Raw genomic sequence first — 16,311 nt, 5'->3', positions numbered from 1 at the left:
ATCTATTTTTTTATCTATCTATTTTTTTTTTTCTCTCACTCTTTCATTCACGTGTCGAGCAGCCAGTTAAGTCAATTGTTCTCCCTGAAGTAGATTTACTGCGAAACGTTGATTTTTGCTACATTTGTTTTTTTCACGTTTGATCATCCTTTTTTTTTTTTTTAGCAGGTGTGTGTGTGTGTGTGTGTGTGTGTGTGTGTGTGTGTGTGTGTGTGTGTGTGTGTGTGTGTGTGTGTGTGTGTGTGTGTGTGTGTGTGTGTTGATTATGTGACAGAGAGATCGATAAATAGACAAATAGATTGGTAGATAGATATATAGATAGGCAGATAGACAGATGTATATAGATAGATAGATAGATAGATAGATTGATTGATTGATAGATATACGGATAGATGAATGGATGGACGGATAGATAGATAGATAAATAGATAGATAGATAGATAGACATGTATGTAAGTATGTATATGAATTTGTATAAAGTTTGTAAGTATGTATGTGTGTGTACCCGCACGTAACCAGCTTGCTAGTGACGCAGGTGTTGGAGGAAATCTTTTTAATCCCCCGGCATATCTCTTTCTTTTTCTCTCTCTCCTCTGAAATGTTGATGCATTGTGTGTAATCAACTTTCAGCACCTAATCGCCTCATTACACGCCTCCGCACTCCACCCACTCCACTCACTCCACCTGTAGTCATGAGGGTACAAGTGTGTGCTCTCTCTCTCTCTCTCTCTCTCTCTCTCTCTCTCTCTCTCTCTCTCTCTCTCTCTCTCTCTCTCTCTCTCTCTCTCTCTCTCTCTCTCTCTCTCTCTCTCTCTCTCTCTCTCTCTCTCTCTCTCTCTTCACTCAACTCCACCGCCCACAACTTCTGTCTCTCTCGTTCACCTTCTGCGCTTCTGTCTGGTCACCCTCTGGTTGTGTCTTCCCCTCAACCAACACAACCTCAAGTTCTCAGGAGTTTCCAGCATCAAAGTGCTCATAGCTTGACGTATTTCTCTTTCACTCCCTTACTTCCTTCCCCTGTGTTTCCTCTCTCTCCTAACCTGGAGGTGTGTGGGCGGAGGAACCGGAGAAAGGAGGAGAGGGTGGAGGAGTAGAGGGAAAAAAAGAAGACAAGGTCCGGAGGGAAGGAAATGGACGTGTAAACTTTTCGTAAACTTACTTTTATTTCTGCTTTGTTCCTCCGGTCTTTTTTATAGTGGCGGGAGAGGAAAAAGTGATGGCTAGACCTAAGGCAAGGACTAGACTGGATGATGAGAGGGCACAAGGAAGGCAGGAAGGCAGGTTAAAAAAGGAAGGAAGGAAAGAAGGAAGGCAGGAAGGAAGGAATGATGAATACGATGGAAAAATCTAAGTGAATGGAAAAGAGGAAGGATGAAAAATGAGGAATGAAAGAAGTGGATGGCGTAGGAGGTAAAAATAACATCGTTGTGAAGGAGAGAATGAGAAAGAGACGGAGATCAAAGCGAGTAAATGCGGTCGAGAGAGAGAGAGAGAGAGAGAGAGAGAGAGAGAGAGAGAGAGAGAGAGAGACTATTAACTCACTCTTTCTACCCACACAAGAAGACTAAAGTAACACAGTAAAGTAAAGAAAAAAAGACAAACTAAAGAAAATAAGAGATAGATACACTGCCAACTCATATTTTTAACAACAATAACAACGAAAAGGACACAAGGTCACATGAAACTATAAACAAACCTAATACGAAGATGACATTGAGTTTTCTAATAATAGTTCACTCCTACATATATTGAGAGAGTATAGCGGAAGAAAGATGAGCTATAAATATATGTGAATTTCCTGACCATTCATATAGCTTCCCCATATGCAATGTTGTATCCTTTTTTTGTCCAGGTTTAAAATGATTTTCCCTCGTATAAACACAACTTTAACAACATTAATGGTATTTTGGTGGTCATAATACATAGAATAAAACGGGAGAGCCATATTCTGCATTCTGTGTACTACCACCAGCTCAATTCCACTCACTAGTTCCACCAGTATCGCATAGCCCGTTGTTAACTTGGTGCTGGAAAACCCATACAGTTCAATTATCTTGGTGTTTTGAACCCCACTCAGTTCAGTTCGCTTGGTGTTTGCAGAAAACCGACACAATTAAATTATTTTGGTGCTTGAAAACCCACAGAGCTAAATTCGCTTGGTGCTTCAAAACCTACACTATTCAGTTCACTTGGTGCTTCAAAGCCCCACACAGTTCAATACTCTTGGTGCATGAAAACTCACACAATTTAATTCTCTTGGTGCTTTAAGAAAACCAACACAGTTCAATACTTGGTGCATGAAAACACCCACACAGTTCAATTCAGTTCAGGTACAACCGGTAAAAGTTTACTTTTCCTTCTTTACTCGACTCGAACTCAGGAACTGGAAACTTCGCAGCAAATAACCTTGTATTGTCGTTCTCTTTTAAGGTTTTGGCATGTCATTAAGGGATTCCATTGAACCATGAGAGAGAGAGAGAGAGAGAGAGAGAGAGAGAGAGAGAGAGAGAGAGAGAGAGAGAGAGAGAGAGAGCATACCTGTATAAACAAAACCAAAGCAAAAAAAAAAAAAAAACACACATTTAACACTGCCTTTCCATTTCAGGTGAGAAGTGACGATGGGAAGATGAAAGCTGTAGACAGAGAGACGAGAAAGCGAGGATGAGGAAACGTAGGTGAGTGTGAAAGCAGGAAGAGTCAAAAGGGTAGTGATAAGGGAGGAGTGAGAGGCAAAAGTGAGAGGGAATGACAGGAGAGGGATCGTAATGTTAGCTCAGTGGGTCATCAGAGACGCGGTGACCAAGGGAGTTCCAAAATTAACAAAGTTTAAAAGTTTACGTATTCAAGTGTAACATCCAGGGAAAGGTGAGGAGCTGGGAGGCTGAGGAGTGTCTTGGGAGATGGCAGTACCTGGGAGACTGTGGTGAACCTGGATATATGATGTGATGTGATGTGTCTTTGGGAAATATTAGTGATGAAGAGATAGGAAAGTGGTTCATATTCACAAAGCCCTTGATCTCTTATAAAGGCTGTTTTCAAAGGCCACTGAGATAATCAATTGGATTCTTATGATATTATTTTTCCATTTGTGATACTGAATACTTAATAAACTATCACTAGAATTATGAAGATCCCTTGAAAACTCCATTTACTCCCGCAAGGACCTGTTGAAAGTTATCCAGTGAGACGCGGAAACTGAAGAATACGGTCCAGTGAATGAGTGCCTGAGTTTTTGAAGATTCGTTTCTTTGAGAGTTACCAGAACGATAAAAAGACAGGAGAGGGTACGAATATTTGAATCTCTGCTTATTGATGCTTTAGTGATGGTACAGAGGCAGGAAGTCGAGAAGTATAACATCAAAGATTCTGGAGATGTGCGTCTTTGGGGATGGTAGAATATCGAATAGAGTGTTGGAATGTAGGAGTATGAAGGAATGGAGAGTCCGGAAGGAATGAAGAGTGAGGGCTTAGGAACGGTGTTGGTAATGTGTGATGGATGGAGGGTGAGCTTGGGAACCGTGGAGTACTCGGTAAACAGGAAGAAACACACAAAAAACTCCCAAGATTTGAGGTTGGTACAAAGGATGGAGGAGTTGCGAGCTGGGAGGATGGTGTAAAGGAAATGGAAATTGATGGAAGAGCGATGGGGCTGCCAGGGAAGTAGATATTGATGGAGGAATGCAATGTGCGAATGATGTAGCAGCTAGTGGAAGAACGAACAGGAGAAATATGAGCATCCCATTTCTTCTATTGTCTTTTTCGGTTAGGTTAAGGGTAAAATCATTCTTTTCGAAGATTATTCGCTAAATACCGTATAAAAATATTCGACAGGGCGAAATAAAAAGAGCCATTTTATTAATATTTTATCCTCAAAAAAAAAAAATGAAATGCTATTTGAATATCAGTTTCACTACATATTTTTTCATCACCTTGTATTCACAGATTTCAATATACACTTATCCAGCGATGATAATTCTTAATTTCCTAACGTTTCATCTTAAAACATTGCTATTTCACTAAACATTTTCATTAACTATATTCGCAGATTTCATTATACACGTACGAATTAATGAGAACCTTTAATTTCCTCGCATTTCATCCCAGAAGCAAAGCTGGAAACGCCACTTAGAAATTAAATACGGATTCACTACACTATTTTTATCCATATATTATAATCATGCTCTGCTCATGGATTCAATAACAGGCTCAGCCGCACGCCGCCTCTTCCTGTCTCGCCGTGACTGGCGTAGACGTGAACTGACAGCGAATCTGATTCATTCCAGCTTGTCACTCATGGACTTCAATAGGTTGAGAATGTATTTATATTTGTTCTTCCTCGTTTGGTGCTCAGTCACGTATATGTAGTAAAGTTATCATGTATTATACAGAGAGAGAGAGAGAGAGAGAGAGAGAGAGAGAGAGAGAGAGAGAGAGAGAGAGAGATACAAACAGGCAGACTGACAGACAGAGAAGCCAATGCACAGAGTAACAAATCGAGAAAGAAGCTTCTCTTCCTCTCTTCCTCCTTCCTCCATCCCCTTCCCCCTCTTCCTCCCTCCTCCCTTCCTCCCCCTCTCCTTCCCCTCTTCCTTCCCGTCTTTCTCCTTTCCCTTCTCGCAGCCAATATCATCATGTCTGTCTCTTGCCTGTCATCTGTCGTAGCCAATCACATAAGAGGATTGCCTCACCAAACCAGACAACAAGCCTTGAGTCGCCGGGCTGGGAGGAGCAGGAGCAGGAGGAGCAAGAGGGAGGGAGAGGAGGGGGTGAATTACAACGTTTTATAGTCTTACTGGAGGAAAAACACCGAAGCTTCATTCATTGCTTCGATTTCAGCTTGGCATTAGCTTTGTTTAACGTTGTTGTTTTCGTTATGCAATGCGGTGCGGCTTCCGGGTGTAGTGGGCAGGGTATATGTAGAAGTTGTAATAGTAAGTGGAGTAGGAAGAGAGGAAATTTATTGCCCAAAAGACTGACTTAACTATAATATGAATACTACAACCACACAATTGCCTCATTAACTCAGTCGTCTTATCAAAAATGTCGCAACGAATGTACGAGTAGACACTGTTTTGTCGCGACGAATTTTTTTCAGCCAAGTGTGAAAATGCATCGCACTGAAATTCTAAAGCGAGTTTGGCAAATGGTAACGCTAAAATCATTCACGCTGCGTTTGTGATTTAATTTTGTGAGCGTGTGTGAGTGTTGGAGGGAAGAAAGGCTCGTTTGGTCCTTTGGCGACACTTAACAGCGCCACACTCTCCTCGTCACGTCTTGCATTGTGCAGCGCTTTGGCCGAACAAAAGACGCATTCACAGCTTTCATATATTAGAGGCAGCCAAGTGACTTAGTGAGGCAAGGAAGGCGACTGGGAGGTACAGGAGGCTCAGAACACTGGCGCCACAGTAACACACACACACACACACACACACACACACACACACACACACACACACACACACACACACTTCCTTAACAGTAAAGAATATATATGAAAATAGCGTTTCAAGAATTCATACAATAATAACGATAACACGCACACACAAACACACAAACCACCACCGCCGCCACCACCACAATCACCACCGCCACCGCCGTCACCACCGCCACCGCCGTCACCACCGCCACCGCCGTCACCACCGCCACTGCCACCTTCATCAGTACAATTTTCACTAACAAGGAAATATTACTTGCCTTGCTTACTTCCTCGGCGTATTATGCAGCGCGTGAAATTGTTATTCCCGAGAAAATAAACCCAGAACAAGAGTATGTGAGAGAGAGAGAGAGAGAGAGAGAGAGAGAGAGAGAGAGAGAGAGAGAGAGAGAGAGAGAGAGAGAGAGAGAGTCCGGAAATGGAAAAAGAAAATGACTACGTGAGAAGGAGAGAGAGAAAAAAAGTTGGAATAGGAAGAGGAGGAGCAGAAGGAGGAGGAAGAAGAGGAGGAGGAGGAAGAGGAGAAGGAGGAGGAGGAAAAAGTAAGGCCACTGGGGACAAAGGAAAAGGAAGATGAACTACCTACAGGAGACCAACGAGAGAGAGAGAGAGAGAGAGAGAGAGAGAGAGAGAGAGAGAGAGAGAGAGAGAGAGAGAGAGAGAGGAGAATAGGCGAGGAAAAAATAGTGAGAAAAGGAGAGGAAAAGAGAGCAAAACGAAATAGAGGAAAGCAAAGGTCATAGGAAACGAGAGAGAGAGAGAGAGAGAGAGAGAGAGAGAGAGAGAGAGAGAGAGAGAGAGAGAGAGAGAGAGTCACTCTGTAAAAAAGGAAGCAGTCTGATTGATTCACTTACCTAACATCCCGACAGGAAACTCTCCCGGGGCGTCAGCGTTGCTCTGGATCACACTCTGGGTCACGATCCACAGGTAGTTGGTGCCTGCGAGGGTGGGAAGGACGAGAGGGCGCACTGGGTTAGCTTAAGTCACCCTATTTATGCTCACTATTAATCCTGTATCTTGAATTTTAAACTGCTGTATAATGTGTCTTGTTTTGTCTTATTTGGGCATTTGAATGTTGATTTGAATTAACATTTATTTGATTTCAATGTTTATTTGCATACGCTTATGAAGTTACGCCAGGATGGAAATAAGTCACGCTAGTCAGCTTATATTTATTTATTTATACTTATTGATCTGTCTTTTTTGAGTTTTAAATTGCTGCAAATTGTCTTGTTCTGTCTTACTGTGAGTCTATGTAATGTTATTATGTCAGGATGGAAATAGGTCACATTGGGTCAGCGTAGGTCATGTTACTTTAAATCATTAGCTTCTCCCTAGAATTTTAAACTACTTTAAGTATAGGAGACTTGTTGAGTACTAGTGTAAAATGTTTCTCGGTTTTGTTTTCACTCCGAGCTTTTAGCGTTATAAGGTCACACTGGGTCACCTTAGATCACGTTACTTTGAATGATTAACCTTTACCTTAAATTTTAAACTACTTGAGATGATAGTTTGAATTACAGAGTTCGTGAGACTACCTTCACTTGTGCTAGTTTGAATTATACTCCATTATATACTCTGTAAGATTATGTCCTTTTATACTAGTTACTCTCATGCTGTATACGATTATATACTATTATACTAGTTAATTTCCTGAGTGTCTCCATATTTCTCTCCTGAAAAGTTGTAGAAAGGAGAAAAATATAAACTGGCAGAGTATATTACCAGAGTTTTACCAGTGAAAAGGGATCAGAGTGAGTGGTTGTGCACAGTGAAAAGTACTGTATATTTCATCTCTTGTTGCTCTAAGTGCTTAAATGTTTTGTTAGAAGAGAAAAGAATGTTAGTGTTCCGTGCTCCAGGTGATGTGTGGCAGTGTAGCTTCAGTGGAGGTGTTCTCTCCTGCCTTGGTTGAAGTGTACTGTGGCGCTGATGCAAAATGTGTTTCCGTTCTGTCTTGCGCTGAGCTCCTAACTTTGCCAGGATGAAAATATAGAAACAAAAAAGGTGTTTCGTGCTACCTGTGAATGCGAAAGTGTTCTGTTTCTGCCTTGATTTCATGCGTATGGCAGTGAATTAATGTAAAAGGTGTTTATTTCTGGCGCGCACTTAGCTAATAGCGTTAAGGCCAGGATAGAAAAAATAAGGGGTGTTTGCTGTTGCTTCAGAGTGCGAAAGTGCTGTGTCCGATACCAGGCTGTTCTATCTTGCCTCGATTGAAACGGTGTGGGAGTCTACTAATGTGAAAGGCGTTCCCGTTCTGCCATGCACTAAGCTTATTATGTTATGCCAGGATGAAAAAAAGGGTGTTGCGAGTTGCCTTGTAAAAGTACAGTGTTGTGTTGAGTAAATGAATTAATATTTGCCCCTCTATAAAATGTATATTAATAATCCTTTTCACATAATGAAAAAAATAATCATGCTTAACAATTTTCCCTTAAAAGCTTAACACTGCTACGAAATTTTATTGTAGTTTAAGAGGATTTCGCACATTGTTTGCTATAATGAAAAGAAAAGACCCCACTTTTAAAACTTAAAACACCACTGCACAGTTTTACTTCAATTCAATAACATTTGTTCAATTTTTGACTCATCTCTTTTGTCTCTCTCTCTTAAACTCCATCCACAAAACTACAGAAACCTAACCGCATTTCCAAACACATCAAATCCATTATCCACACAATACACGCTTAGACCAAAACATTCAAGACCACGTACCATTCAAGGCCTAGTTTTCTGCGCGCTGTTCATGATTGGCGGCGGCCTCCTGGCGGGTGGAGTAGAGGAAGAGGATGCGCGCCTCTGAGCTCACCAATTCCCTCAGGTCTGTCTCCGGGTCACTGACGCGCACGGTGTTGGTGATGGTGAACCTGTAGGAGGGAGCGAGGATCCGTGGGACTAATAGTAGTGGTGATGGTGATAGTGATGACCAGATGTGACTGAGGTGATGGCGGTGAGATTGGTTGTGGTGGGAAGACTGCAATAAGAGTGTGGCAGTGAATGGTGATGGTGATGGTAGGCTGTTTTCTCTTATCTGCCTTTTTCTTTCGTACATCTTAATGGCTAAGTGTCCCTCCGTAATCTCTACAAAACCCAGTTCACTTTAAAGTTTTCCTTCATATCTAATATAATTCCTAATCCTATTTAATTTATTACGTTCCTTTCTTTTTCCACATTTCACTCCATCATATTTGATACATACTCCATACTCTTCACATGTCCAAAAGCACCTCACTCTCTTTTCTCCTATATTACTCCCCAGACCATTACATCTCCTACATCCCCTACCCTTAAAATACTTACTCCTGACCTGACCTCTTGGCAGGGAGCTCCAGAATCAGGTCACGCAGGGCCTGGATGAAGTCGTTGTGCCCCGCGATGAGAGAAGTGACCACGGCAAATTTGGGCCACGAGTAGCGCTGCAGGATGGAGAGCATCGCCGCCGCCTGGTGTTCGATGGAGGGTGCCAACTGAAGCTGCGGGCTGGACGTTCGCTGCGGGGGAGGCACCAGACGGGGATGGAGGTTATCACAGGGAAGATTATCTCATGCCCAAGCCAACTCAGCCTCGTTTTTCTAGTAAGCTGCCAACCCCATGTATCTCCTACACCATATTATTCCTGAAAATACTTATACGTTACTTACTCCTGAAGGGGCACAGGCAGGGAAGGAGGTTATAATTAAAGAACCGTGATCTTTTAGCGGTAAAACTTTGGGGAAGGTGATCCATGTTAAGCTTTTTTTTTTTTTGGGGGGTATTGATGCTAGTGATAGATTTGGAGTAAACTTAACTGAGGTCTTTCCCTTTTCTTACTAACGAAATTTGTATTCTTTTTAAGTTTATTTAAGGGAGATATGACAGAAGGATAATGTTTAAGTGTGAAGCTGAGAAAAGTGATGGAGAAAGAAGCGGATCAGGAAAGGAATGGGAAGGAGAAATGAGGATGAGTGGAGAAGTGGTGAGAGAAGGAAGCTTACGGAAGAGGAAAAGGTAAATGGGGGAGGGATTAAGGGAGGCAGGAAGAATTTTGAAGGAGGAGAGGGAGAGAAAGAAATTGGAATGATGTTGGGGAATAATTATAGCTGCTCGTGTCATTTAAATTAATCACCTGTAGCTTAAGTCTATGGAAGTTCGAGATTATGTACATATATAATTGCTTACAAATACAATCATAGCTCTCTCTCTCCTCTCTCTCTCTCTCTCTCTCCTTCTCTCTCTCTCTCTCTCTCTCTCTCTCTCTCTCTCTCTCTCTCTCTCTCTCCTCTCTCCTCTCTCTCTCCTCTCTCTCCTCTCTCTCTCAACATCGACGAAACTTTCAATTGTATTGATCAATGTTCGTTTTTATCCTTCTATAGAAAAAAAAAAAGATAATCCATTTAGTGAAAGTATGTAACGAGGTCTCAATGATCTATTCTGTAAGTAACAAAAGCAGCCAGAGATTAGTCTTACCCCGATCCCTGCAGCATCCAGTTAAGCGTGGAGGGAGAGAAAAGAAGAGCATTATTATGAAGGTGAAGCTTTTTTGTTTATATTCTAGTAGTTGCAAAAATAACAAGCTTTAAAGGGCAAAGGCAATAGTGTGAGTGATATTATTATTATTATTACTATTATTATTATTATTATTATTATGGTAGTTGAAGGGATAAGGAAGAAGAGCGATGGTATTTTGGCTCTGGTTAAATATTTTCGTTTACATTGTAATGGCTACGAAAATACAATGATAACCTTAAAAATAACAAGGGTATTAATAGTGTAGGTGGTAAATTCATTATTGTTATGGTTGCTGGAGGTACAGAAAAGAAAGAAAACACTAGTACCTGGAGTTAAGTATTTCCGTTAATATTCTAAGAGGTGGAAATGGGGATGATAGGTGGAAATAGGTAGATATATTTCATTACAGGGGACTTGTAAGCCACTTGTAAGCCTGGTCGCTTCTGGCAGCTTCCCTTATTTTCTTATGATCTTATGTTCTTAAGAGTTACGAAAAAAAAAAAAAAGATATCTATTAAAGCCTTAAAGAAACGAGATTTTGGTATATATGCTGTTTTCAGTGTTATTATGGTAGCTGTCAAAATAAATACAGGGAAGACAGAATAGTGCAGTTGTTAGGTATCTTTTATTGTACCAGTTAACAGAAAATACTACACTTTATAGAGCAAGGCACTTCGAATATATGCAGTTTTCGACGTTGTTGTGGTAATTGTGGAAAATAAATTACATGCAGAGAAGAATGGCATTAGTAAAAGATGCTATTCATTTAGTACATATGTTAGCTATCCTCATTTATGTTCTCATTTTTTTGGCTCCTTTAAAAACAAGTAACATTTTTCGTTCTAATATTAAGTTTTTTTTTCTTTTTAATCATGTCTTTTTTTTTATCTAATTTTTTCAGCAATTTTGCCCTCCTCCTCCTCCTCCTCCTCCTCCTCCTCCTCCTCACCTTCTCCTCCTTCTTAGCGTTGACTCTTCTTGCTTCTCCTATCTGTTACCTTTCCACTCATTGCTTTTTCATTAATTCTTTCTTGTTCCTTTTTAATGTCCCGTATGCTTGTATATACTCCCTCCTCCTCCTCCTCCTCCTCCTCCTCCTCCTCCTCCTCCTCCTCCTCCTCCTCCTTCTCCTCCTCCTCCTCCTCCTCCTCCTCCTCCTCCTCCTCCTTCTCTTCTTCATTTCCTTTTTAATTTTCCTTACTCCAACTAATCCTCTTTTTATTTTTTTTTCTATCTTGCTATCAACCACCTCCTTCATTTTCCTCCTCTGGTTTCTTATTTTCCTTCCTTCCTCCTCCTCCTCCTTCTCCTTCCTTACTTTTAAGATGATTTTGGCTTCCAACACTCCATCAAGAAAAAAAAAAAAATAAGGCAACAATGAAAATAGAAAAAAAAAGTTCTGGAATTTTTAGAGTACAGAATTTGAAAGTTTTTTTTTTTTTCAAGGGTCTCCGCAAAATAACAAGGCTATTAATTTTAATGACCCTGGGATCCTCTGAAAAAAAAAAAAAAAAAAAATGGGAGTAGTGCTGAAAATTTCCCTTCCGTTAAAAGGAAGGAAACAGTGAAAATAAAGGGAGGAGTAATCTTAGAAGGAAGCAAGATATCTTTTTTTTTCCTTCTTTCGTCTTCCCATTTCTTCTTTTCTTCGTCAGATCGCTTGCTGGTTTTCTGTGTTTTTTTTATTCTTTCTTTCTTTCTTTTTTTATTTTTATTTTCTTATCTGTTGATTTCTTATTTCCTTAGATTATGTTTCCTTGTCCTCTTCCTCCTATTCATTTTTTTTCCTTCCTTCAATCCTTTTTCTCTTGTATAATTTTTTCTCCTCTTCTTCCTTGTCCTCCTCCTTCCTTGTATCATCCTTCTTTCCTTTTCATCTTTCCTATATTTTTTTTTCTCATTCTCCTCTGTCTCTCCTTTATGTTCCCCTTGCTTTCATCTCTATTCTTTTCCATCGTATCTCCTCCTCCTCCTCCTCCTCCTCCTCCTCCTCTTTCTGCTCCTCCTCCTCGTCGTCTTCCCTCTTCGCATCTCGCCTCGACGTTCAGATTTCTGGAACGCTTAAGTATAAAGGAAGGGAAAGTGAGTTTTGAAGCGGCTCGATCAGTAAGCTTTTGAGGAAGCGAGAGCAGCGCAGGGAATAGGAAGGTGTGGTAGTGATGGTGGTGATGGTGCTAGTGGTGGTGGTGCGACGTTTCGAGGGGTGGCGCTCTCTCTCTCTCTCTCTCTCTCTCTCTCTCTCTCTCTCTCTCTCTCTCTCTCTCTCTCTCTCTCTCTCTCTTTCTCTGGTAGCAGCCACGGAGGGAAAAGCGAACGTGGAAAATCGGAGATGAAACGAACGTAAGATAAATATGTATCTATGCAGGGAGTGGAATGTATGAGTGAAAAATGTCAAGTTGTCTGATATATTTTACTGTTCTGCCCGTCCGCCCATGAGAGAGAGAGAGAGAGAGAGAGAGAGAGAGAGAGAGAGAGAGAGAGAGAGAGAGAGAGAGAGAGAGAGTGTGTGTGTGTGTGTGTGTGTGTAGACGTGACATGTTGCCTTCATAACTGCCATGTAATATTGTGTATGTTTCTTTTATTTGTATAGTGGTTTATATATGAATCGTTCTGTTTATCAATTTATTTTATCTGTGTATATTTTTCTTCATCTACCCACCTACCTTTAGAAGAAGATTAGACTGCCCTAATTTTTTTATGCTCTTACCCACCTCCTTTCCATATCTACCCATGTACCTGTCTACCACCTAATTACCACTGTATGCTCCTCACTCTCTACTCTCTACTCTCTACTCTCTACATACCTATATATATATACTAACTACCCAATATTACATCTACCTACCTACTTTTCTATCTATTTACCTCCCTTACTCTCTACTTCTTTCCTTACCTGACTACCTACCTATCCACCTCCCTGCTTCCTTTTTTCCTTAACTATCTGCCTACTTCCCTTCCTCATTCCTTGCATACTTTCCTGTCTCCCTATCTTCCCCCTTCTCTCCTTTTCTCCTTAACTATCTGCATACTTCCTTTCCTCCCTCCTTGCATACCTACCTGTCACCCTTTCCTCCTCCTCTTCCCTTCTTTCTCTGATGACATACCTTTCTGTCTACCTGTGTTCCTCCTGTTCTACCTGTCTGCCTACCTATGTAACCCCCCTACCTCCCTCCTTGCGTATACCTCTCTCCCTCCCTACTTATCTTCTGCCCTCCTACCTTTCCTACATACGCACCTTCTGCCTACATTTCTACCTTCCCTATATTCCTCCTTCCTTACCTGTCCAATACACGAGAGTAACTCATACACGAACCACCTTTCACTGAGCATCGAAACTTTACCCGAACAGCGTGCACGCCCTAGAGGCAGCAGCTACGGGCCTTACCTTCCTCTTAGAGCTGGAGGAAAAAAGTAGAAAAAGACGAGGGGGGAAAAATCTTCAAACAGCCGTCAAAGGAATGGCTAAATGGGTCAACCTCTCTCTCTCTCTCTCTCTCTCTCTCTCTCTCTCTCTCTCTCTCTCTCTCTCTCTCTCTCTCTCTCTCTCTCTCTCTCTCTCTCTCTCTCTCTCTCTCTCTCTCTCTCTCTCTTCTTGGTTTTCATTCCCTCCATTATCGTCCTATTCACTCCTCCTCTCTTGTTCTATTTCCTTTAATCTTTCCTCATATTAATTGGTATGTCCCTTCTTTCCTTCCTCCCGTCTATTTCTATTTCTTTGTCTCCATTATCTCACTTTTTTCTCCCTTTTTTGTCCCTCATTCTATTTTTCGTCGATTTTCTTATTTCCCATCCCTATTCTTAGTCTTGGATGAAAAGCTTCTTTGAATTTTTTTTTTTTGTCTTTCTTCGTAACCTTTCCTTTTCTGTATTATTTCTTTTATCATTCCTTGCTTTCCTCCTTCTCCACTTTGTTCCTTTCTCTTACTAAAAAAAACGTTTACTTCTTTTAATCGTGTTCTTTACCCTGAAACTTATTAATTTTATCTCTCCCTGCTTTTTTTTTTCCTTCTCTCCTTCTTCCTTCTCCTCTCGTATTTGGCAATTATTACTTCTATTCATCATCTTCTTTGTCCTCATTTTTTTTTTTCCTCGCTACTTCAAACTCTCCTTCTTCCCTCTAATTCAATAATCATCACTTTTATTCCTCGACTTCTTCGTTCACAGTTTTTTTTTTTTTTTTTAACTTTCCTTGTTACCTTACACCCTTCCCTTCCTTCCCTTTCATTCAATAATCATCAATTTTATTCATTGATTCCTTCTCTCATAAACTTTGTGTGTGTGTGTGTGTGTGTGTGTGTGTGTGTGTGTGTGTGTGTGTGTGTGTTTTCTGTCACCCCAATCAAGCATCGTCTGCACCAATCCTTCCTTTCCTCTCATTGGTCTTCTTGCCACACTTTTCCTCTGCCTTAATCTCGTCCTTCCTTCCCTCTTCCCTTCCTCACTCCTCCTCCTCCTCTTCCTCCTCCACCACCACCTCCATATTCAGAGTAGCATTTCCATTTTGAGTTTCCATCTTTTGCAGTCTCGATGGAATATATTATTTCTATTTTTTTGAGTAGATTGGACTTTCAAATTGGAGTGAAAAGTGAAAAGTGTTGATTTTATTTTTCTTCATGTCTTTTTTTTTTTTTCTGTTCATACGTATTGATGTACAAGTTAAGCGTTGCCATTTGCATTTCAAGGGGGAGATAGATATTATCATTATTATCTTTATTTTTTTTATGGTATGTGTGTTTTTTTTTTTCTATCGTTTTTATTTATAGATGAGAGTTTGTGCCTTTTTTTTTATTTAATTTTATATTCCTATTTTTTTTTTTTTTTAGCTTAGGAAAATTAATGGGATTTGAAGTTTTCCTTTTTTTATTAATATTATTCATATTGATGAGGGATTTTTTATAAACTTTTCTATCCAATTATCATCCTCTTTTCTGGTTTAACTTTTTTTTTATGGTTTCTCTTTCCCCTCCCTTTTTAAACTTATCTTCTTTCAACCAGTCCTTGATCTTATTAAATTCTCCTCTTTTTTTATTTTATCATATATTCATTCATCTTCTTTCTAGTGCGACTATTTCCTCTAAATCTGTTTGTTCACACGCCTCTCCTCAACGTGCATTCAAAAACTCTGCTTTTATTTACTCTCCTTGCTTTCTTTTCCATTCTCCATCCTCTATTCAATAAATTTTCCATAACATTTCCATTTTTCTTTAAGTTTACCACCCCACCTTTCCTTCCTTACCTCCACCTCCTCCCCTTCCTTTTTCCTTAATTCCCTTCATTCCTTTCGGCTACCCTTTCTGTATTCATTTCTTCGTCCCTACCTTTCTTTTATCTTTTAGTCTGTCTCTCTAACTTCCCTTCTTTCCACGTCTCCCCTTCCTTCTTCCTCAATTACCTTTATCTACTCCAGTTACACCCCCTTTACTAATTCCTTTTTCTATATCTTCCTTTTTCCTTTCTGTCCTTCTCCTGGCACTTCTCCTTCCCACGTCTTCCGTTTAAGCCTTTCACTGGAATATGCAACAATTCGTAGCACTAAAGGCAGTTTATGGCAATTTTTAAGAAGACAGAAAAGGACGAAAAAGATAAGATTTTGTTGATTCTGGCCAGTTCAGTGTTTGGAGGAGGGTGTAGAATAAGAAAAGATGTCTCAGAGTGATCAGTGGTTTAAGGAAAGATGTACATGGTAGCAGTAAAAGGGTCGTTAGTTCAGGCACACAGTATTCCGGGCAGGTTAAAAGCAGAGGTAGTAATATCATCTCTTTTTTTGCAAGTGAATGTCTGATACGCCCACACGCACCTGTTAGGAGTTATCGCCTTATTCATAAACTCCATCAATGTTTTAACTCGTTCGGGAAAAGAATGATTTTTGTTCGGTCTTAAAATTTCTAGCGTTCGTAGTATTTTTTTTTTTTTTTTATGAGAGAGGCGAAAATTTTGTTAAAATGCTTTCAGCTTCACAGAGAAATACCTTGATTTTATGAGGCAGTATATAAAGAGTGGTGCGTAAATATATTGAGGGTTTGCACACATTTGGCAGCCAGATTCATTAAACATCACTGAGGCTACAAATATTGATGAGTCTTTTGCCCAGATTCTTAAATCCTTTGACCTTTCATAAGAACTATTTTTCAAAGCTTACAAAGATGACTAATCGTGTTCTCAGGAGTGTTCTTCTTACTGATGATGCAGAGCCTGTCTTGAACTACTACTAAAATCATAGAAAACACCTTAAGGAACTCAAACACTAAAGACTGTTAAATAAAGTTGAAGTAAGACGGTGAAACACTTAAGAGTAAGGAAGTTTGAGGAACACTCGCCGAGCTGCACCTTGTGTGCCCACCAAAACCCACTTTGTACAGCGTCGCGGCGGTGGTCATGCAGGTGTT

The 16,311-nt window shown here is 40.3% G+C and overlaps 1 protein-coding gene across 1 annotated transcript in view; it reads right to left on the bottom strand.

Annotated features, from left to right (window-relative positions):
- LOC135103118 (glutamate receptor ionotropic, NMDA 2B-like) overlaps window positions 1-16,311 on the bottom strand; it is a 226,574-nt gene that overhangs the window by 100,048 nt on the left and 110,215 nt on the right. Inside the window, 3 exon segments of the mRNA XM_064009158.1 lie at window positions 6,289-6,372; window positions 8,153-8,304; window positions 8,738-8,928. Coding sequence (XP_063865228.1) covers window positions 6,289-6,372; window positions 8,153-8,304; window positions 8,738-8,928 — 427 coding nt within the window.

The sequence above is a fragment of the Scylla paramamosain genome, chromosome 8 (genome assembly GCF_035594125.1).
Source record: "Scylla paramamosain isolate STU-SP2022 chromosome 8, ASM3559412v1, whole genome shotgun sequence".
NCBI classification, from domain to species: domain Eukaryota; kingdom Metazoa; phylum Arthropoda; class Malacostraca; order Decapoda; family Portunidae; genus Scylla; species Scylla paramamosain.
The sequence above is the reverse complement of the archived record's forward strand: the minus strand, read 5'-3'. Positions and strand labels throughout refer to the sequence as shown.